Raw genomic sequence first — 22,246 nt, 5'->3', positions numbered from 1 at the left:
AACACCATTTCGTGGCGTTTTATATATAGCCACCCCGGGTGTTATTTGCTACATTATTTAGCCACTATCTTTGGGGATATACAGAGCAATCAGCAAGCACCGATTGTAAGTCTCTACTTCTAAGAATAATCGTTATAAGACGAAGGAGACCTATGCTTTTTCTTCGAACCTTCACCAATAAAGGGAATCTGATACTTCGACTCTCGCTTCATAATGATTTTCTACATAGGAATTACGTTTTACACAACCCTGATTTTGACATTCAATCTAATGATGGTTTATGCAATTCCTGTGCCCGCGGGTATTCCAGAATCGCAAATGCAAAAGATGAAGAAAGCATCAAAGAGTATGGATTCAAGCGCTTTAAAGTCAAATCTGTATGAAAAAGCTGCTCGAGCAGCCTCTGCTGTAGGGATGAAAGGTCAAGCTAAAAAATGGACGGGTAAAGCTGCAGAGCATATAAATGCATGGGATCAGCATTTAGAAAATTTGAGTATCGCAGTCAATACACCTGACTTTATGCACGAACATAGAGGAGCAAAATCCCATCAAGAGCTCTATATGGCTACCAATAAGGCTATGCGAAAGCTAGGTCATGCGTAAGCACAGACTATCAACATCTGAGAGGTGTATAGTTGTACATCCCAGATGTTTTTTCTTCATTATTTCATTTCCATTCTTATGTTCTTTTCTTTATGTAATAAGATTATTTTGAACGCAAGTTTGCACAGTACAGACAGTCTCGGGGTTAGAGTGGAGTCGTTCATATACATATCAGAAGCATTTGCCTCAGTCCAAAGCTATCTTGCAGAGAGGAGGAGCTCAATTGTTCTCAGCTCTACATCAATACGACTTGAAGCATCGTCAGAGTAATGATCTTGAAAAAACTTACGCTCTACTTGACGCTACTGCTGTACTCCGGTATTGGTTGCAGTACTGTAAATTCTCTTCCTGCTACTGGTACACAAACGGAATCACAATTTCAAAAAATCAAAAAAGCATCTAGAGGTATGGAGGCAAATGAAGCAAAAGCTAATTTATGCATGGTAGGCAGTTCTTTAGCCTCTTGTGTTGGTTTACAAAGTATTTCAAGAAAATTAGTGGATAAAAGTGTTCACCATCTCAGCAGATGGGGTAGACACAAAGCAAACCTTAGAGAAGCGGTTGAGGCAGTAGATACAACTCACGAATTTGGAGGTGCAAAGTCCCAAAAAGCGCTTCAAGATGCTATTGAAAAAGGTAAAAAAAGGCTCGAGTAGCACGAACTTACCATTTTTAAATGAGAAAGAGCGAAGTTTCTTTGCACTTTCATGACAAATATTTCTATTCCTCTTTGTATCTAGTGTGCTCTATTCATATTTGTCAAAAATAAATCTAGCCTTTCTTTTTACACATATTGTATGCTTTATGTAAATGGCCTGAGTTCTTCAACAAAGTGCAAGCGATCCAAGGCTAACCTCTGGCTGATATAAACAAGAGTATACTCTCATAACTTCGGGGCTTTCTCGTCAAGCCGCTTGCATCACCCCTTTATGCTTCGAATCTGTCATTCTTCATGACTCTTTACTCTTGTATGGGGCGATAGAAAGCGCAGCAAGCTGTGTGTCCGATCATTTCCAGCCCTTTTGGTTCTTGGCACTTCGCCATACTCACCTTCAATTCTAGTATATGATCTTCATCATTTCGCACTTACAACATCATTCAAATTGAACAATTATTCCATTATGCCTTTCATTAAGTCTTCCATTTTTATGACCGTGTTGATGCAAGCGATCATGGCAGTCTACCTTGCCGCTCCACTTCCAGAAAATCTACAAGTCACAAAGATCAAAGCGGCACATACAGGTATGAATCGATGCTCGATGAAAGCACATTTGTGTATTGCAGGCGCCATGATTTCGTCAGAGTTTGGGTTGAAGAAGAAACAATTTAAATTAGAATCCAAAGCTGAAAATCATTTGAAGTCAATGAAAACACACGCAGAAGCATTATCAAGTGCGATAGGGGTCGCAAGGAACGATGGAAGAAGTTCTAATGGAGCAAAATCTCATAAACAAGTCAATCGTGCAATTGATGCAGGTGTTAATAAACTTTCAGACTTCCACGCAAAGGTCGAGAAAGCAAAGATGAAACAAGCTCCTCTCATTCCTGGTAAACCAAAGCGATACAATGATATAGTAGGAAGATTATAGCGGCGCCAATTCAATTTATAAGCTTATTGTCAAGTATTGAACGGTGTAAAGCTCATTGATAGTGCTTTGCTGGTCGTATCAGAACGAGAATGATTCGATGTGTTGAACATCCTTTGGTACGCCTGCCTTCATCAAAGATTCTTGTGCCACCTTTGCAAATTTTTGTGCTGCGCATATGAGCGCCATATCGACACTTGCCATAAATTTTGCCGTATCAGGAGACGAAAGCGCAAAATCGTCAGAAGTTTCTTCACCGCTTTGATCGAAAGAGTGAGAGGTGATTCGCTTTCCTTGAAATTGGGTGACATCTACGTGTACGTCTGCGGGAAGCGTTTTCCAGCTCTCAATATCTTGTTCCGGGTTATCAATATTCTTGTCATCGTCTTCCAAGACTGTATTAGAAACCAACAGGATCAATTTGATATTCAAGCGTCCTTCCGACGTATTTCCCTCCCCACTCAATTCTCGGCTAATTGCATCTCGAAGAATTCCCTGCATTATGCCTGCTTCATTCTTACGTGTTGCAAGAAGAATCAGAATATTTGCATGCTTGTTTGAATCTTTGGCCAGTGAAGAAAGGTGAGAAAGAACGGGTGTAATACCAATACCTGACAGCAAGTATACAAGATGCAAAGGATTTTTGGGCGTTGTTTTACGAGATGGTAAAAAGCTCGAACCGTCCAAACCCAACACATTCATCTTTGGTTTGAAAGGAGGTGGATCCATACCTTCTTCCAATGCCTCACTTATGTATTTGCCAACACGAAATAGCGTAGGCGTTACGCCACCTCTATCCTTTCTGCGCAAGACGATCTCGAATTGCCATCCACCTTTAGGAGAAGGAGCTGCATATGCAATCGTCCAACTTCGTGTTCCATCATCGTTTAGATCTTTCTCTCCTCCTCGAAATTGTGCCATATGTGTATACATTGTTAGTCGGGTATCCATTGCATCATAACAATCTATCACGATATGCTGACCGGGTCTAAACTTGGAGGAAATCTGATTATCATCTACTGAGAACGTGAATGTAGCCACTGATTCTGACCAAAAATGAGCATTGACCATATCGGCTCGAACTTGTTTCGATTGAGCATCAAGTGGATAAGCTGTGTTTGCCTTTTCACTCTTCAGTAGTCTGACAGGAGGATTGTATGGAGACCAGCCGATACTTGGTGCTTGTGCTTTCTCTTCTGATCTCACATACATTGGTATCGTGCCTTTTGCATACGTCCAATCTTCTATCCACATCTTTACTGCTCCGCGAACCCCTCGCATAAGATCTTGCGCTTCTTCATCTGCTAATACTTGTGCAGAACAAGTAGCATAGATCACACTGCTTGTTTCTTCTTGATTTTGTGTCCAGATTGGAATCGCAATTCCCGCAACCGGATCTTTTGTTATGTTACCAAAAGACATCATCAATCGGTTTCCGCTCCAGTCGGGTAATATTATACATCTGCGTTGACGGTCTGCATCCCAGTATGTTCGGAGATATCCCGAAGAACCACCTCGATGATTGTTGCCCAGCCTAGGTGGATCCGGTGTAAAGGAGGTAGGATCGTTGCCCGAATAACGTGATGCTAAATATAGGCTATCCGCATTTGCAATCAGATCTAGTACCTCTTTGGGTAAATCTTGACCGGATTGCGAGCTCGACTGTACAATAGGACTTACTTTCGTCTGACTGCTGGGCTGAAGAAACCGTGTATTGATGTATTTTGGACAATTGCCGAATGTACTGATTGCCTGTGCTTCAAATACAAATTGATCTTCGCTTTCATCTTTTGGAACAGTATGAACGGCAACAATCACACTTTCGAGCTTGTTTCTTCTCCTGTTGTGTAGCATGATACCCACGCCGGCCATTTGAAATGCGATTTTGGGTACGCCATCCTGATCGAAAGCAGTCTCTCCTTCCTTGAATCGTTTATGTAAATCAAGTAAACAATCACGAATTGGTAGACCGGTTGCAGCCCGTATAGAAAGTGTGAAATGATGTTCCGTATCTGTGGATTTGATGAAGCCCGTGTTACCATCATTGTGTAAGATTGATGACCAAGGTCTTCCTTGTTGATCAAGCGTTGTAACACTTAAAAATGTTAATTGGTTCAAGAAAACCATCATCCAATCTGGTGCTCCGTCATGATAGCCTTCCCATCCTCCCCAAACTGCATCTTCAAATCCTCTTGCTTGTTGAGCAGCGATCTCACCCGGATGCCAATTTGTTGGAACTGGCATTGTGATTGTTGATGGCTGTCAAGAGGATAGCATACACTCATTGCGGAACAGGTTTTAATTTATTGTTCGGGAATAAGACTTGGTTCCCCCCGCATTGCATCATATGCATGCACCATGCGTGCGCTGAGGCCTAACCTTTTGCTTAAGTCCGGTGTCTAACGCCGTGCAAACGTTCATCCTTAATCTTGAACCGATCTCTGGCAATGACATTGGGTATCATAAATATTCTTTTATAGTTTGCATTCTGTACATTTCTATATAGATCCACGTTGATTGGATGCAAAAGGAGATCGTTCCCGCAAAAATCTTCCTTTCCATAAAAGCAAAAAAGGTGCAAAAGCAAGAATCAAAGCACAAAATCCCAAAAGAGAAGAAGCCCAAGGAAAAGAAAGAGTATCGTACATTCTTTTAGCAATCAGAGCAAATGCGGTTGCTAAAATATTCCGCAGAAAACTTTGAGCGGCAGTTGCAGAAGAAGTATAAGATCCATAACAATCTGCTAAATAATCAAAAATGCAAATGTAAACCATATATAAACCAATCATAATCACTGAAGTTCCAAGTTGTGGAACGATCCAATGAATCTTGTCCGGTTTGGCTGTCCATGCAAAGATGAAAAATCCAAATGAGAACAGTAGGGCGCCAACACACGCTTCGGGTAGGCGTTGTTCCGGTCTTGTGATCGTGCTACGATAACGCAAGACGAGCATGTGCACACCAAACCCGATCAAAGCACCTATCCCGATTCCGACAGACGACAACCCTCGTGACATATGTTCATGCGTGAAGCCATATGGTTCAAAGACGAGAGGTATCGATTCTAAGAAGAGGTACAATGTTCCCCAAGCAAATGCGATCCACAAGCTAAGCACGAAAGTGATTGGTTCCGTTGCCAGAAAGAACAGAGGTCGTAGCATGGGTATTAGAACACGCTCTTTGAAAGAGTCATGTTGGCTAGAAGTGGATTTTTGACGTAAACGTACCCGCATCTCTTTTGTCAAACTTTCATGTCGAAAGAAAAGAGCGATTGCCAAGAAAGACGGAACGGCTAACATCAAAAGAACCCAAAAAATCCATCTCCAAGAAATTGAACCGCCAGCCCAAGTGAATCCTATCAAGCCCATTGGTGTTCCCAATAGCGCACTCAAGGCGAATAATGACATTGGGATTTGACGTTGTTCTGGAGCCCAGATGTCGGATAATGTTCCTCCGACCATCGTTGAGCCTGCCGAACCCACTGCTCCAGAGATAAATCGGGAGATCAAGACGGTTTGAATATTTTGTGCCAAAGCGTTTGGCAAGAAAAAGAGAAAGAACAGCGCAAATGTGATCAAATAGACTGGTTGCCGTCCAAATCGTTCTCCCAACGGAGCCAAGATGATCGGAAAGATGGCAACAGTGAATGTAAAGAATGAGATTCCACTTACAGTCAAAAGGTAAGAAGAATGTAAATCTTGTTGGATTCCATCAACCGCTTGTGAATATGCAGATGCTGCAACCGAGATCAAAGATGACATATAGCATGATGCAATCGTTGCACTCCATTTCTTTCGAGTTGACCAAGTTCGGCTATTTCTTGGATCACGATCCCAATCCACTTCTTCATCCTTCACAAGCCCTGTTGCGAGGATTTTCTCTCCCGCCATTGTGCATCGATGAATCAAGCAGATTCAGAGGACAAATCTCCTCTTTCAGTATCACCCAACAGATTGTGAGGAATAATTCAGCCTCATTTCGCTAATGGCCGTCCTTGTGAGAGTGTGAAGTGAAGGAGAATGATTGGTAATGCAGAATTCGAAATTGATAGCTTGCAATTCACGCTAAGTATACTTTTGCAAAAGTGGGGAAGATCTGATTTACGCGTCAAGCAGTCAATGATGGTTATGTATGTATGTATGCAGCATTCATTCACGAGTCACTACAAATGGGGGGGAGAAGAAAACGGGAAAGAAGAAACAATGAAAGGGGTATTGATCATGAAAATGGTTCTGAGTTTGCTGTCCGAGAGGTCTTGTTCAATGCTAGAGCTAGAGATTAACGGGTACCATTTGTGTGTTACCGTGTTGATCGACTACTGCTCTGTATACTTGACCGTCGATCGGACCGGCTGCTTGTTGTTGTTGCTGGGGTGAAGTTGGATGACTTTCAGGAGCGACAGCTGTCTGATTGACAGATTGCTGTTGCGGTTGAGAAATAGCCCCAGTTGCATATTGTTGCTGATGCTCAGCAGTGGATTGTTGCCATCCAGCTGGAGTTTGAGGTTGCTGTGGTTGTGGCATACTGACGGGCTGAAGGTTGTGTCCTTGAGAAGAAGTGACAATCATTCCATCTCCTTTACTGCTACCATATTCACCGCCATCAAAAGAGGGATTACGTAAGGACGTCTCATCTTCTTCACTTGTTCGACGGTCCAAAACGAGAGTAACACAGATTGCAACGCAGGCCAAAAAAGCAAAGACCCAAAATGCAACCGTTGCTGCAGCGATTGCGACGATAGGACCGAGAGAGCCGAGCAAACCAAAAGAAACGATTCCAAAGATGAAGTAAAGCACCGTGAAAATGGCAAAGACCAAAAAGAATTTCTTGAAAAGTGTAGTACGTTTGTAAATTGAACTTGAAGCGTCTTGCATTTGATTTGATTGAGGGAGATCATTGGTATTCGCATGGATGTTGTTGTTTTGAGAACTCGTAATCTTCTCTTGAACATGGTTGTCCTGTTTACGGAATGTGATCATGAACGCAATACCGGTAGCCAAAAGAGCAACAATTGTGACCAATTGCAAAACGTAAAATGCCAAGATTGCTGCAGTCCTGCTTTTGGCTTGACTTACAGTGAATATTTTACGTTTTTGTAATGTGTGTTCCACATGTGTCCTTTGTTCGCGCTTAGTCAATGGTGCAGGAGTGTAATGAGGAATTTGACGGACAACGGGTGCAACAGTTGGAGATGCTCTCTTTTCTTCACGTTTTGCAATCCCCGTTGGCTCTGCTTCACGTTTACGAAATGTAAAACTGTATTTGGAGTAGATTGAACTTAAAGCAGAATCATAATCATAGGTTGAATAAAGGTCTGGATCAAAGCTTGAGTAGGTGTATGGATCGTAAGTTGAAAACGCACTTCCAAACACACCACCTCCATCACTGTATTGTGTTGAATAGGCAGGACGATAAGAAGATGTGAGACCTCCGATTTCGCCACCAACACCACCACCGCCTGAAGAGAAGTCTCCTAAATTACTATAGTATTTCACCAATTGGCTTAAACCTGCCACGCCATCTGCAACCAGTCCCAATGAAACCAAGAGAAAAATAGCCGAGATGGGGATGACGAAGAATGCTAGTGATCGCATATTTGCTTGAAAGGGATGAAGAGGAGAGAGGATCCAAAGATCTAAGGGAGACACGTTTGCAAAGATGCACAAAGAAAGGCCGTTAAATAAGTTTCTCCCAAGGTCAAAGTGAAACCCGCATTTTTACGAGAGCTCAGCGGTGAACTTGATCTACAATCAGATTTCAAAGATTTCAGGCACACAGGCAGTTGCGGGCGGTGAAGTGCATATCTGTCACAATAAAAGACGACAGCAGCTTCGATGGTTTGACATATAAGCAACAATTGACAGACTAGAGACATGAATTGGCCGTTTTTTATTGCTTGGCCGTCAATTGTACTTAGACATATTCTTGGCATTAATTGATATGACGCATACACGGTGTGTCAATTTGAATCATACACTGCACGTCACCTTTGAAGTCACACAATCAGTTGAAAGAGCCCGTCAAAAGGTGTTAATGCATTACGCCATTCGTACAGCTACAGTGCGCGCTGAGCAGTGACAGGTCAAAATGAATGTTAAGGCACATCCACTCACGCTAGCTGTACAAGCACTGCACACACACACACACACACACACACACACACACACACACACACACACACACACACACACACACACGGGAAGCTTAGGGGGAAAAGAAAGATCTTTTGCACCTAATCTGCCTTCGGCCAAACACTCCTTTTTTCCCACCCAAAATCATTCATACGAATCCTTTTGTTTTTGTTTAACCGAGACCCGATTTACCGAATGATGATTTAATCAGTCAGTCTGGATAAACTCAACCTTTTCACGAGGTGACCATACGATATAAATCATCTGCAACACCTTTTCCCACCTTTCAACTTTAGCTCTTGCGCGTTCTTTTCAACCATTTCTTCTTTCCATTTCTTTTCCCACAACCCTTCTATTACGTCCTACCTTCAAGAGCTAGATCTCCCACCTTAATACTTAGACATTCTTTTTTGCTTGTATAGCTTCTATTCAGATGACCATCACCTTCTAGCATCGGAAGTTGAATTAAAGTATTTTAAGCAGGATGTATCGGGAGATCTCCAGCCATGGTACATCACTTTGAATTCTTATTGCTTGATTTGACATGGATAATTGAGATTAAAGTGATGATTTTAGTATGCCATCTTCCATTTCTCCTATGCTACAGGGAAAGCATGATTCGTGGTAGAACACAAAATGCTCACGTGAGGGAACATGGAATTCACGGAGATGTTGTGTCGGCCACTCGGTCTGTACCCCGGATTAAATAAGCAAAGCCTCAAGCCACATCTCCGCTTATAACATCTAGTTAAGGATCAATATAGATGATAAGACGATAAATAAGCATAATATGGTGAAATACTTGCAGATTACCGTGCAGCACCGTAAGCCTCTTTTGCCACTTTTTGGCGATATGAAACTAATTGCAAGAAACAGTGCATCAGAAATAACCTTCTTTTCTTCTCCTCATATGGGACACTAACCAGTATATTGAGATATAAAGAGATCTAGAACGAATGCATGTTTTTAATTTGAAATACATAAATTGATAACTGACTAGACATCTCAATCACCGCGGTCTCGAGTCCGTGTGTAGTAGTGTCAGACGATATCTCTCCTTGCTTCAATAAGTCTTTATCTCTTCACTCTTCGTCTGTACCATATGGATTTAATGTGCCGGATCGGCAAGGTTGCATGCATGAATAAAAAAATACGCGAGCGAGTCTTATTTTCTTTTGACTGACTGCACTTTAACCGTTAACGCGTATTTTACCCTTTACCCCTCCTTTTTTCGTACCGCTTCTTACCGCCGCTTCTTTCCTTTCTTCCCGCCGGCTTTTTCCCCGGTCCGCTCTTTTTTGATAAGACAAACGGTAGATTATCAGTCTGTCTTGCTTATCATCAAAATCATGTGGTACATGCGTCGTGTGTGTGTGGGTTATTGCACCCCCTCCCAATTTATCCTTATGCGTTCCTGCATTTCTTCTTCGCTCGTATAAATTGGATCATTCTTCTTCCAATCAACTTTATTCTCGTTCATCCATCTTCCATTTTTTCCTTCTTCCTCTCTCCTGGCAAGCAAGCAAAAATGAGTACTGAAGAAAAACGATCCCCTGACGAAATTCAGTCAGAGCTACCAAAGTATGAGCTTACAACAGAAGAACAAGTAGTCAATGCTGCTTTTGGTGGCGCAAGCGCAAGAGGTGCAACATTGGAAGATTGCATGTACTATGCTGATCAACAATATTATTGCAATGATACCACCCCTCTCGAAGCATTCACAAAAGAACCAACGGGAAAAGGAAATCTTGTTCGTAGATTGTTCAAAAGAAAGAATGATGCAGTCGAATCTTCAGCCAGCTCTCAAGCCGTTGTTGAAAAGATTGATGAATTCCCTGGACCTGAGATCAAAAAAGGACCTTTACGTTTCATTTGGGGTCCATCTTCTCCACCATTGCAAATCGCACCTCAAGATGAAAAAGCTCAACATGAAAATGCAGTCGTTCATGCCGATGATCTTGATCCAGATGATGAACGTAATCAAGACACAATGGACAGATTGATCTTACGTCAAATTACTTGGATGAGATGTGTTTATTTGATCACTTCTGATGTCTTGGGTCCTTATCAAGGTCCATATGTCTATTCTCAAGTAGGATACGTTCCAGGTACAATCGTTTACGTTGTTATGGGCCTCATGGCTTATTTGGCAGGATGCATCTTGAGTGTCTTATATCTACGTACGGATTCTGATCGTATGCCTGTTCGTAGCTTCGGATCTTTGGTCGGTCGTGTTTGGGGCTTTTGGGGTAAAGCGGTCACAGATGTCTTCTTTATCATTCAACTTATCTTCCAATGCGGTCTTTTACTTTTGACAAACTCTCAAGGTCTTGGAATGATTATCGATGGTTCAGGTACAAACCCTGATGGATCACCAAAACATCATTTATGCTTTTCAGTTATGATTGTCGTCTTTTTGGCCATCAATATCGGATTTTCTTTCATCAGATCTTTGAAGCCAATCGCAAAAATGGGTACTCTTTCCCTTTACTTGGCAATCGCTTCCGTCATCATTATCACCGTTTTCATTTACATTTCACCTCCAAACTATGCCGCAGCCTTGCAAGCATTCGGAACTCCAAAAGGACCCGTTGTTACAGGTGCATTTATCTCTTTGCCAATAGCAGCAAAAGTCAACGGTATCATGAACATGGTTTATGCATTCGGAGGTAGTATGGTGTTCCCAAACTTTTTCGCAGAGATGCGTAAACCATGGGATTTCTACAAATCCTACTTTGTTGCTCAAGTGATCATTATGATCTTTTACATCTTATTCGGTATTCTCATTTACGCACGTCAAGGTCAATTCACTCAATCTTTGTTCTACTTTGGCGTAAGTGAATACTCTTACCAAACCGTTGGAAATGCAATCGGAACATACACAGGTGTTGTTGCTGCTATCTTATATGGTAACATTGCACAAAAGGAATTATACCAAATCATCGTTCGTAGATTGTTCAAAGGTCCAAGATTGATGTCAAACAAAGCATTGCCTTTCTACACAATCATCAATGTGGTTTTCTGGGGTATTGCATACAACATTGGTGCTGCCATTCCTCAAGTTCAAACTGTTTCAGGTATTATTGGAGCCGTAACAATTCTTCAATTCTCCTTCACTTTCCCATTCTTGCTCAAATTCACTTTTGACGTTCAAGTTGACGCAATGAAGGGTGATCTACCTTATGTTCCTGGTACGATGGGCAGAGTTCAACACAGAGCTGATACTTGGTCGCAATGGTCTCGTTGGCGCAGAGGTTTGTTCGGCGGTAATGTGTACAGTAAAGCTGTTTTCTTGATCCTTGGTTTAGCTTCTGCTTCTATGGCTGGCTTGGGTATTTATGGTTCATTAGAATCGATCATTACCACTTTCGCTTCGCCACAAACAACTAAACCTTACGGTTGTGCTACGCCTTGATTTCTCTTTTGGGTTATCAAATATGTCATTGTATGAAGTTTTCGTAAAATAATGATGATGACTTTCCGCTTTACTAAGTTTTGTTTGCCTGATTGGCTGAAAAGTTCAGGATCTATCATTCAAGTATGATAAAGACTTCATCTGAGAGACCGATGCATTTTCCGTGTATTCCGAAGAATCGCTGGTACGTTAATAGTAACAGCAAGCTAGACAAAAAGCGCAATAAGATCATTGCAGCTGCTCTTTGCGTGCTGTACCTGAAAAGTCTTTTCAAAGGCCAACATTGTTTAGTGGAATTACCCTTTTATCCGACCAATATTCATACTTGCTTTAAGATAGGCATTTAATCATATTCGTTCATATGTACCATAAAGAAAAGCATTTCTACAGAAAGAGAAGGCTTGATTCCGTGCCTTAGAATGCCTAAGTCGTGAGGCTCTATACGGTAATTCTTTATTTTCCCACCGTACGGAGATCTATTCCGTACGAAAATGCTAAAACAAGCAAGGCGTTGAGGCATGGTGGCGCAAATTGCTTCGTTAGCGTCTGATGCTTAAAGCATAATATAGCAATCAAGCAGGCATAAGAACACAGGATTACAAATACTCAATCCATTTTAATCGTCATATATTCCCATGGTAGCTGTCAAGCGGGCCGAGGTGTTGATACGTATTCTTTTCACATGAATTATAGACTTTATGATAAAAGCTTGATAATACCAGAGAAGGGTCATGCTTCCGGGCGTGTGAATGATCACCTTGAAAGGACATTCTGCTATTCTATATAAGGATCAAGCTCTCCACTCCAAAATCAAGACATTTCATCTCCCTATCACCACATTAATTCATTACAATCTTATCATCACAATATAGAGATATATATATAAGATATGGCAACTAAGACAGCCTCCGGCCTCAATGTGCCAACAGCAAGAAGAATCCCTGGTCAAGCAGAAGCAGAACGAGCTGCCAAAACTGCCGAAGCAGCTGCACGCGCATTGAAAGAAGGTGAACTCAAAATAAGTGAAACACAATTTCAAGATGGTCAATTCAAAGAAGAACAACCTGATGTTTGGGAAGGTTATGTTGAATGGGAAAAATATCCTGAAAAGAAACGTCTTGCAGGAGAATTGATGAAAGCAACAAAATTTCCACCTCCACCGGAATTTCAATTGGCTCCGGTTCCAAAACGTAATCCGGTTTTATACGGTGATATTTATAAAGATTTCCATCATACTGTCGGAATGGACTCCGTTCCTGAATATAGCTGGGGATGTGTCTTGAAGGAAAAGTCAAAGACTATGAATCACGTCCTGGCTTTCCCATACAATGGTGAACCCAACCATTTAGAATTGTTGAAAGATCCAGTCACGCCTAACGATCATCATTTCGTCAGAAACCACGGTGGAATTCCAAAATGCATCAATCCTGACAAGTATGAAGTCGAAATTAGTGGAAAGATCAACAAAAAAGCTTCACTCAAACTCTCTGATCTCAAAGATCCTAAACAATTTCCTCAACGCAAATTAGCCGTCACTTTGCAATGCTGTGGAACAAGAAGAATCGAACAAATTGCCTTATATCCAGGTCACGGTCTTTTGGTCCCGTGAGTGCTACAGATTGAAAGATGTCCGACGATATGCTAACCATTTCCTCCTCCTTCCAGCAACGCTCCATGGCCAGAAGCTGCAATTGGTAACGCAGTGTACACGGGTGTCTATCTTCAAGACGTTTTAGAAAAAGCTTGCGGAGGAATAACAATCGATCGTATGCAAGCACATGCAGAATTCATTTCTGCCGATACGTATTTCAAGTATGATACACTTTACAATTATGCCGTCAGTGTTCCTTATAGATTCGTTGATAAGGAAAATGTAATGTTGGCTTGGGAAATGAACGGTGAGCCCTTGCCCGAAATCCATGGCTTCCCATTACGGGTTGTCGTTCCAGGCGTTATCGGAGCAAGATCGGCAAAATGGTTAACACGTATCAATATCTTGGACGCTCCTTCTTTGGCTCCTGTTCAATCAAAAGAATACCTTTATTACTCCGGTCAATTTGGCAAACATAATACACTTTTCAGCAACGGTTTCAGTATCGAACGTATGCCCGTTTCTTCCGCAATCATGACACCAAACGATGGTGATATTATCATTCATGATGGCAAGCTACACCTTGAAGGTTGGGCTTATTCAGGTGGAGAAAATTGGGTGGAACGAATCGAATGTAGTGTTGACGGTGGTTTCACGTGGTATGTTGTGCCTGAAGAAAATATCTCAAAGAAGCACTACTATACTTGGCGTTTATGGAAATACGACATTCCTTTGGATGCTGAAGGCTGGTGTGAAGTACTCGTAAGAGCCTGGGACAGTTCCTGCAACACACAGCCAATCTCTGTTCGCTCTGTTTGGAATTGGGATCTTCACGTGGTGAGTAGAAAGATGAAGAAGACACTTTTATTCCTTCCCATATACTGACAGTCCACTATCCCCCTTCTTAGACACAATCTTGCCATAAGATTAAACTCTACAGTGTGAACCGTACTAAGCCTCTTACTGCACAACGTTTGAAAGAATACGAAGACGCAGGCATTGATTTCGCTGCCGAGCCAATTACTAGACCTGTTCCTTGGCCGTTGGAGGATATGGACACGTATCTGGCAAGAGTTCGCAAGTATCCCAGAGAACCAGTCGATTGATTTCATACTATATGCCTTACCAACTTCTGGTACAGGCGCTACAGCTATTTCATTGGCAGAATATAATGCTTTGATACGTTTACGAGCTCAGTGTGGTTATATAAGGTGTGTTGATAATGATATAAGCAGTATAATCCAAATCAATTTGTTTAATTCAATACAAGTTTTTGTGAAATTTGTTGTGCTAAAGTCTCGTCAACTCGTTTCCATACGGCCAATGCTCTTGTGAAAACGTGTTTCTTGCAGTCCGGTCGAACTTTGTTCATACTGTTACTAACATCTTTGACAAAGCGTTGACGTTCTTCATCCGAAAATACTTTTGTGTACAAGGTTTTTGGACCAGCAAAATCGGCATCTGAAATCTCGCTCAGAGACATGACTGCTTCACTTTCATGCTTTGAGTACAATTTCGTATAAGGGACTGGATCAGGTTTATAGTCCAAAGGATAAAGACTGCTTGGATAATTTGGCCGTGCACCCTGATTATCAACAGCATGTGCTCCATCTCTGGCAAAGTTCATATAAGGATATTGAACCATTGCTTTGTTTACTGGTAATTGTTGCCAATTTGCACCTACGCGATAGCGAGCAGCATCAGCATATGCGAATAAGCGTGCTTGCAGCACGGGATCTGCTGAAGAAGCAAATCCTGGAACCATATTTGCGGGTGAGAATGCAGATTGTTCGACCTAAGAAGAGGGTAATATTAGCTAAACAACTTTTTGAATGTGGACCGAACAGCATACATACCTCTGCAAAGTAGTTGCAAGGGTTCTCGTTCAGCTCCATTTCACCAAACCAGCGAATTGGATATTTGTCATAAGGCTATTAAAGAGAAAGTTAGCAAGACTGAAAGCGCAAGATATACTAGAGGTATTTATGTTCACTCACCCAGGTCTTTGTCATGTCTAAGACATTGATGCCAGACTTTTCTGCTTGTTCTTCGGTCATAGTTTGAACACCAATCTTCCATTTTGGGAAGTTTCCTTTTTCAATATTCTCGAAGAGATCGCGTTGAGCATGATCGGGAGATACCTTTGCCGCTTCTTCTTCTGTTAGTCCTTCTACACCTTGTGCACTCTTGAAGTGAACTTGAACAAATACCCATTCCCCTTTCTTGTTATACATCTTGTATGTATGACAACTGTAACCGTTCAGATGTCTCCAACTTTTTGGAATGCCTCTGCTACCAAAGATGTAAGTGAACTGATGCGCAGCTTCAGGATTTGTGCCGAAGAAGTCCCAAAACATTGTTGAGTCGTCTGCTAAGCCCAAATGACTTCTAGGATCGCGTTTTGCGACATGGTTAATGAAAACAAACTTGGTTGGATCACGAATAAAGAACACAGGAGAGTTGAGGAAGACCCAATCCATATTACCTTCTTGTGTTTTAAGTTTGATGGAAAATCCACGTGAATCTCTAGCTGCATCTGTTGAGCCTGCTTCACCTCCAACGGTGGAAAAACGAATGGTCAAAGGGCATGAATTACCTTTTTTGCTAAATAAATCAGTCATGCAAAGATCGGAAATATCATCTGTGCACGTAAATGTACCATGAGCTCCACTGCCTTTTGCATGAACGACTCTTTCCGGGATACGCTCACGGTTAAAGTGACTTAGCAGTTCGATCAAGTCTATAAGTGGGAATGGAAAAGTAAGTGACGTGCTTTATGCTTGATGAAATATGTTCACTCACGAGCATCTTGTAAAAGAACTGGTCCTCGCTCGCCAGCTCGCTGAAAAGCATTGGCGCTAGGTACAGAGATACCGCTTGCCATTGAGTAAACACCGCCCATATCATGGGGGTCTCCTTGAGCTTGTTTGACCATTATTTGGGTGTTGTGATTTTGCAGAAAGATATATATTTGGGCTGTCAACAGGGTGTATAGAGTAGATAGCTCTCAAATTGCATTGGTAATTTATACGTTTTAATGAAGAAATACAATGATTGGTGGAGGGACTGATTGACTTGCTTTAAGTGTATTGGTTAATGTGACTTTCTTACGAGTAAGCTGTCCAATCAATTTCACATTCGTATAGTCGGACGGCCCGAGTAGGATTGCGTGGGTAATTGCTTGTACATTGACCTATTCAAATCAAGAATGCATTCTTCATTGACGAGCGTATAGCTTTTTGTTCAGCATAAATGCCCAGTTATGCTTTGATTTTAGGTTAAACATATATGGAAATCTGCGAGATGAATACACATGCATCGATATCGTACTTACGCTAACGTCTTTCCCAGGTCCGGTTGACCTTTTCCGTTTTTAGCTTTAGCCACAATGCATGGCAAAGCGGGCTAAGGTGAAACAAGCTATTGTTACAATAGGGTAAAGGTCACGACTCATTAAAGCTTTCTGAGAATTTGAACCTAAGCACAAGCTTGTTCTACTTCAAATATGCATTCATGTAATTACGATTGGCTATCTGCTTTTATCAGCCTCCAATTCTAATCATAGACCTGTTTTGCTTCGCCGTTTCTGCAAGACTCTGCAAGTTGTTTTGACCTCCATGTCGTGCATGTTTACGTCCAACAGCAGCTCCGATGATACTTTTTAGCGATTCATCCGAGTTTTCTCCCATAAGAGGATCCCTCCTCATTTCATCGCGTAAAGAGACTTCTTCTTGACCAAACAAACACACTTTGATCTTTCCATCAGCTGTAATCCGAAGTCTGTTGCAAGTTCCACAAAAATGTTCTGTCATACTTGTTATAAATCCTAATGAACTTGAATGACCGTCGACCTGATAATGTTTTGTGGTGTCATTTGAATCATCTTTGATTTTATTCAGAGGACCGAATTCGCTTTCGATTCTTTCAATCAGTAGTTTGTAAGGCACTAACTTTTCCATTCTCCATCGGTTTCCATCAAAAGGCATATACTCGATAAAGCGAATGGTTATAGGCTTGTCCTTTGCCCAACGCACAAATTGAAGTACATCCTTGGTATCATTCACGCCTTGCAAAACAACAACGTTTACCTTGACACTTGGTATTCCCATTTGAAGTGCTAAATCAATTCCATCTAGCACTTTCTGTAAGCCAGCAGCAGGTCTTCTAGTCATCAATTCGAACTGGAAAGGATCGAGGGTATCGAGAGAAACATTGATGTGTGACAATCCTAGGCTTGCCATTTGAGGCAATAAACGTGTCAATAAAAGTCCATTCGTCGTGATGCCAATTTGCTTAAGCCCAATTAGATCTGAAGGATGCTTTTTCCTTAGCTCAGATAGATTTTCCATTATATCCATCAAATCTTTACGAAGAGTGGGCTCGCCACCCGTTAAGCGAATTTTATCCACTCCTTCTTGAACAAACAACCTTGCCAAGCGTCCAATTTCTGATGATGTGAGAGCATCATCTTTTGGCATTAATGGGATCCCTTCATTTGGCATGCAATATACACATCTCAAGTTACACTTTTCCGTTAGTGAGATACGGAGGTATGTATGTTGCCGGCCGAATTTGTCTAATAGAGGTGATGATGTCACAGAATGAGGATTGATTGAATCAATTTCTGCAATTCTTCTTCTTGCTTTTTGGTAAAGATCCAATGGTATTGTCTGGCGAAGTGAATCTGGCTGAAACGGTGTGTTTGGTTTAATTTCCTCTATATAAGGCTTTCGAGTTGTAGATGTAGTGATGATACCTCTTCGGAGAAATTGATTGTCACATCTTCTGTTAGACCTAAGGAGAGGCTTGATTGATTGTGACAATGCTATACGCATCTTGATTGATCTTTCTGTGGTAATGATGGGGGTATTCAGACCTGCTTTGCCGGATAATCTCCATAGCGAGAGTGAGAGAAGGGCAGATTATATAAGCTGTGAATCTCACTTCCATCCACCCTTCAGGTACTGAGTTACCTTCCATACATCGTGGCTTGTGCTATAGTGTTGCGTACCTGTTGCCCACCTGTAAAACGATATGATGGAAAAGAGTTAAGTTTGACTTTCCCACAGATAATCTTCTCGGCCCGTGAATTAGAGTTAAAGGTGGTTTGGTTGTGCTTCCCGCTAAAAAATTAGCGTTTCATCCTTTTTGTCAACCCCACTTTGATCAACGCAGCTGCATCCGTTGAGACATTTAGTAAAATCAAACTGAGCTACTGCACTGAAATAAAGGGCCCGTAATCATCAATTTTACAATCAGTAAGATCTTCCTTCGGACCGACCGAGATAATGGCTTTGCATGAGAAAAGTCAGAATTTATATGTGTGAATAGGATCCCGACCCGAATGTCCGAAGATAAGACGTTGCCAAGTAGATCAAACACGGCACAGACCCTACCTTCACATATAGAGTGAGTGCAGCACTGGCGTATCTTTTGAATTAAAGTTCTAGACGTGTGTCTTACCTGCATGTTAGGCACATGTTCTTCCTCTTTCTTGACTACATTAACGAATACATAAGGCCTCTTCAATCTTCTCCCCTTAAACCCATCCTCCATCCCCCTCCCAAAAGCTTGTGTTCGCAACTCTCTTATCTGCAAAATGAGTCTCGCAGGAATCGTCATCCTCACCCGTCATGGTGACCGTCAAGGATTCTATCAATCTCCAACGACGTATAGTGCAAGTCAAACCAATTTGACAGTACTTGGCTATTTACAAGAATATCAAAATGGTCAAGATTTACGTTCGACCTATTTGACAGGAACACAAAAACCAATTTCAGGAATTGCCGTAGATACTGCCCAAGATGCACAAATGTCCGTCGAGGCAGACGGTGCAGGTGAAGGTGAAGTGATTATCGATTCTGCAAACGCTTTATTGCAAGGTCTTTATCCTCCATTCAACGATACAATCACCTTGGCAAACAGTACAGCCGTAAGCTGGGATAGAGCGCAATTGATCCGCGTTAATACAATCGAAGAAGATGAAATTTCTTTGGAAGGTTGGACTGATTGCAATACATGGACAACACGTTTGAACGATTGGTACAACAGTAGCGAATTCGTCGCCCAATCAAAGATTGCCAATCCTTTTTTTGCCTCACTTAAAAACGTACTTGGCAATCGTCCCGCAACATTGACAAACGCATGGAACTTATTTGATTTCTTGAACGTCAACTATATTCATAATGCAACAATTATGAATGAGATCACTCCTGATCAACTGGCACAAGCTCGTTATTGGGCAAATTATCATGAGTCAGGCAGCTTTGCCGATTCCAACCCAAGTAACATCGGTAACGTAGCCGGTCAAACTATGCTTCCAGGATTGATGTCAGATATTCAACAAATTGCAAATGCAAGTAACCCTCTCAAGATTGCATATACTGCAATTTCTTATAAGCCTTTCTTGAGTTTATTCTCAATTTGGCAAAGCGGTGAAGCTTTAAGTTCAAACATTGTGGAATATGCTAGTGCTTTGGTTATCGAAGTTCATACAGATAATACGCTCAACTTTGTCTTCCGCAATGGTACTCAAGGTGACTTTGAGCCTTTTTCAGTCTTGGGCAGCAGTCAAAACCTTCCAATCAGTACATTTATGACTGAAATGGAAAAGTATCAATTACTAACTTTGGCTTCTTGGTGCGATGCTTGTTCGACAACTGAAGAGCGTGGCTGTAGCACTCTTGCTGCTTTAAACGGTACCGGTGGTGCAGGATATGCAAGCATAGATAGTACGATGGGTTATCATAGGGTCTCTCCTGTTGTAGCAGGTGTGATTGGAGCAATGGTCACTTTGGCAGTCGTTGTAATTGCATTATTACTTGCTTTCTTGGGTAAGTCACTATTGGGCAAAAAGAATAAATCTCGCAATTCTATTCAAAATCGTCCTCTTTACGCTCAAAATTCGCGCGAAGGTCAAAATACCATTTCGGGATCTTCCCATGAAAAATCAAGTGAACATGAGCAACAGGTTTAGAACTACTCTATTTTAGCTTCTGTAAAGTGAAACATCCGCATCCTTTCTATTTCGAATTTTGCCGTTCCTGTATCTTTTCTGGTTTTTTCGCAATGTGATGAGTTGAACTTCTTGAACTTGGTACTATTAAACGTTCCTAGCTGATTTCTAGTGTCCCTTTTGGTATAAACACCTCACCGTTCCCATGGTTTGTTTCATTCGGGCGGTCCGAGCGTTGCGCTATGAATTCCACTCCGACTAAAAGATACCCTTCTGAGGTTAAAGTTTCAATTGGTTCGTTTAGCTGCAAATGCAATAGCATAATCGTTGAGGCAAATCGGATAATTTATTTCTTTAATCTTTAATTAACTTTGTCCTGCATTTTTATAGTGATAAGATTCGTCGAACCAGCTTGATGAATTGTCGAAATCGATAGCCTAGATCCAGAGATGCCGAGTTATATGTTCCGCAGGTGAACAGTGAAGCTTATGTTCTCATAGACAGGACCAAGCTGCAATAGCCCGTCCGACAGCTGAGACTGAGCTGATGTGAACAGGGTTCGGTCCGTGCGGCATCAAAGTGTCACATCTAAGCTAAATTACTCTAATGAGAATACTGACCATGAAATAATAATATCTTATCGCCATATATTTTTCAAAACATATTTAAAAGCGTCATGGCCTAATGATCTTTGAGAGATTCAGATTCTTTCGATATATTTAGCAATGGGTTCAAGGCCTGCTAATCTCTTACTCTGCCAGACGTAAACAATGATCAATCACGGAAATACGATATCGGGGAGCATGTTGCTAGATACAGTGCCGGAAGAGGCAGAAGAGAATCAGACATCAAACAAACCTGACCAAGTAAATGAAAAGACAAAGAGTGCAAACTTAGGTCTGATGAGACCGCCTCTATTCCCACCGACAAGGATGGATACGAGAAATGATAGAAGATGTAGCTCAAGTTCTTCTTCATTAGATTCTTCTGAAGTATCTAGCGATAGCTTTGAATTCCAACCTCCGCTTCCAAACGGGCAGTATAGTTTCATCACAGCAACCTATCGGGCTCAACTAAAGAATAACAACTCATCCAGCACTTTCGACGGTAGTATCACTTCTCAGATTCAATCTGGTTCATTCACAAAGTCACCTTCATGTTCTACAACAAAGAATTCATCTAAAGCTCTTACAAAGGGTATTCAACTTATTCCTGTGGGGATGTATAACGATAATATAGGTACGAGAAGAATGCAAGAGCTACAAATGCCTGCTTTTGAAGCTTTGCAATCAAGGAGATATACGCCAAAAGCCATTACTGATCAAAATACAACTACATCGCAAAGTAGTTCACTAAAACTTCAAAGTTCTCCCCAGAGTAGACGTCATAAAGCGCTTAAACATTGGTGGGATGCAGAAATACAGGCAAAGAAACCTGACAAGCCAGGGAAGCCCCTTTGCGCAAAAGGTTGCGTTTCTCCATCAGGTACAATGAATGATGTGCAAGATAGCTCAAATGACGGTATAAGGGAAGGCTTTGTTCCATTTACCCCAAACAAATTCTTCGCACCTCCTCAACACATAGCACCGCAGGATGCAGTTCAACCACCGCGCTCACTGGAAATAGAAAGCGAAAGGATAAAATCAAGACTATTATGGGAAGCTGTTCAGGATGGCTTGGTGACTTTGGACACTATTCTAGCACTTCCTTTGAGCTGGGGAGATTTATGTGTGGAGCATTATGAGGATATTGGGCTTATTTCGCCAACAGAATCTACAAGAAGTGATAAAATAAAAGGTACCTTGACATCCGTCTATCCGATAGAGAATCCACTAACGATAAAAGCAAGGAAAGAGATGAAGGTAAATAGTAATAAAGAGAATAATCAATCACCCGCACTGCTGTTCAAAGGAGATAAAGCAAAGATTATGTTACAATACACCAAATGAGATTTTGTATTACATG

At 41.5% G+C, this 22,246-nt stretch overlaps 11 protein-coding genes across 11 annotated transcripts; 6 read left to right on the top strand and 5 right to left on the bottom strand.

Moving 5' to 3' along the window:
- Positions 1-181: 181 nt before the first annotated feature.
- FA14DRAFT_186177 (uncharacterized protein) lies at positions 182-1,259 on the top strand (the record flags this gene model as incomplete). Its single annotated transcript, XM_025501504.1, has 2 exons — positions 182-599; positions 869-1,259. Exons 1-2 carry the CDS (start codon positions 214-216, stop codon positions 1,257-1,259), a joined length of 777 nt encoding a protein of 258 aa, XP_025351869.1. The 5' UTR covers positions 182-213.
- A 465-nt stretch (positions 1,260-1,724) lies between these two features.
- FA14DRAFT_158385 (uncharacterized protein) lies at positions 1,725-2,192 on the top strand (the record flags this gene model as incomplete). Its single annotated transcript, XM_025497951.1, has 1 exon — positions 1,725-2,192. One exon carries the CDS (start codon positions 1,725-1,727, stop codon positions 2,190-2,192), a length of 468 nt encoding a protein of 155 aa, XP_025351868.1.
- A 468-nt stretch (positions 2,193-2,660) lies between these two features.
- Positions 2,661-4,415, bottom strand: FA14DRAFT_107507 (uncharacterized protein; the record flags this gene model as incomplete). The annotated part of the gene is made up of 1 exon (XM_025495811.1): positions 2,661-4,415. A coding segment is annotated over one exon (1,755 nt), but the record flags the coding sequence as incomplete, so codon positions are not given.
- A 235-nt stretch (positions 4,416-4,650) lies between these two features.
- FA14DRAFT_162560 (MFS general substrate transporter) lies at positions 4,651-6,238 on the bottom strand. Its single transcript, XM_025499667.1, has one exon. The coding sequence runs from the start codon at positions 6,077-6,079 to the stop codon at positions 4,688-4,690; it is 1,392 nt and encodes a 463-aa protein (XP_025351866.1). The 5' UTR covers positions 6,080-6,238; the 3' UTR covers positions 4,651-4,687.
- Positions 6,239-6,460: 222 nt separating this feature from the next.
- On the bottom strand, positions 6,461-7,796 carry FA14DRAFT_175250 (uncharacterized protein; the record flags this gene model as incomplete). Its single annotated transcript, XM_025500584.1, has 1 exon — positions 6,461-7,796. Exon 1 carries the CDS (start codon positions 7,781-7,783, stop codon positions 6,461-6,463), a length of 1,323 nt encoding a protein of 440 aa, XP_025351865.1. The 5' UTR covers positions 7,784-7,796.
- Positions 7,797-9,539: 1,743 nt separating this feature from the next.
- On the top strand, positions 9,540-12,079 carry FA14DRAFT_162559 (uncharacterized protein). The gene has a single exon (XM_025499666.1). The coding sequence runs from the start codon at positions 9,849-9,851 to the stop codon at positions 11,733-11,735; it is 1,887 nt and encodes a 628-aa protein (XP_025351864.1). The 5' UTR covers positions 9,540-9,848; the 3' UTR covers positions 11,736-12,079.
- Positions 12,080-12,624: 545 nt separating this feature from the next.
- Positions 12,625-14,432, top strand: FA14DRAFT_165950 (molybdopterin binding oxidoreductase; the record flags this gene model as incomplete). Its single annotated transcript, XM_025499987.1, has 4 exons — positions 12,625-12,742; positions 12,776-13,340; positions 13,401-14,163; positions 14,235-14,432. 4 exons carry the CDS (start codon positions 12,625-12,627, stop codon positions 14,430-14,432), a joined length of 1,644 nt encoding a protein of 547 aa, XP_025351863.1.
- A 149-nt stretch (positions 14,433-14,581) lies between these two features.
- On the bottom strand, positions 14,582-16,261 carry FA14DRAFT_165949 (catalase-domain-containing protein; the record flags this gene model as incomplete). The annotated part of the gene is made up of 4 exons (XM_025499986.1): positions 14,582-15,121; positions 15,183-15,257; positions 15,324-16,066; positions 16,129-16,261. The coding sequence occupies 4 exons, from the start codon at positions 16,259-16,261 to the stop codon at positions 14,582-14,584; spliced, it is 1,491 nt and encodes a 496-aa protein (XP_025351862.1).
- Positions 16,262-16,868: 607 nt separating this feature from the next.
- On the bottom strand, positions 16,869-18,607 carry FA14DRAFT_169170 (uncharacterized protein; the record flags this gene model as incomplete). The annotated part of the gene is made up of 2 exons (XM_025500189.1): positions 18,083-18,607; positions 16,869-17,950 (listed from the first exon to the last, which is right to left on the bottom strand). The coding sequence occupies exons 1-2, from the start codon at positions 18,159-18,161 to the stop codon at positions 16,869-16,871; spliced, it is 1,161 nt and encodes a 386-aa protein (XP_025351861.1). The 5' UTR covers positions 18,162-18,607.
- A 324-nt stretch (positions 18,608-18,931) lies between these two features.
- Positions 18,932-20,137, top strand: FA14DRAFT_108841 (phosphoglycerate mutase-like protein; the record flags this gene model as incomplete). The annotated part of the gene is made up of 1 exon (XM_025495852.1): positions 18,932-20,137. A coding segment is annotated over one exon (1,206 nt), but the record flags the coding sequence as incomplete, so codon positions are not given.
- Positions 20,138-21,051: 914 nt separating this feature from the next.
- FA14DRAFT_162558 (uncharacterized protein) lies at positions 21,052-22,233 on the top strand (the record flags this gene model as incomplete). The annotated part of the gene is made up of 1 exon (XM_025499665.1): positions 21,052-22,233. The coding sequence occupies one exon, from the start codon at positions 21,052-21,054 to the stop codon at positions 22,228-22,230; it is 1,179 nt and encodes a 392-aa protein (XP_025351859.1).
- Positions 22,234-22,246: the final 13 nt, after the last annotated feature.

Source organism: Meira miltonrushii (genome assembly GCF_003144205.1).
Source record: "Meira miltonrushii strain MCA 3882 unplaced genomic scaffold FA14scaffold_6, whole genome shotgun sequence".
Lineage (NCBI taxonomy): Eukaryota > Fungi > Basidiomycota > Exobasidiomycetes > Exobasidiales > Brachybasidiaceae > Meira > Meira miltonrushii.
Note: the sequence above shows the minus strand (reverse complement) of the source record. Positions and strands in the feature narration are given on the sequence as shown.

Coding starts and splice junctions, on each gene's coding strand:
- FA14DRAFT_162559 (XM_025499666.1), top strand. CDS start 9,849: ATGAGTACTGAAGAAAAACGATCCCCTGACGAAATTCAGTCAGAGCTA.
- FA14DRAFT_162560 (XM_025499667.1), bottom strand. CDS start 6,079: ATGGCGGGAGAGAAAATCCTCGCAACAGGGCTTGTGAAGGATGAAGAA.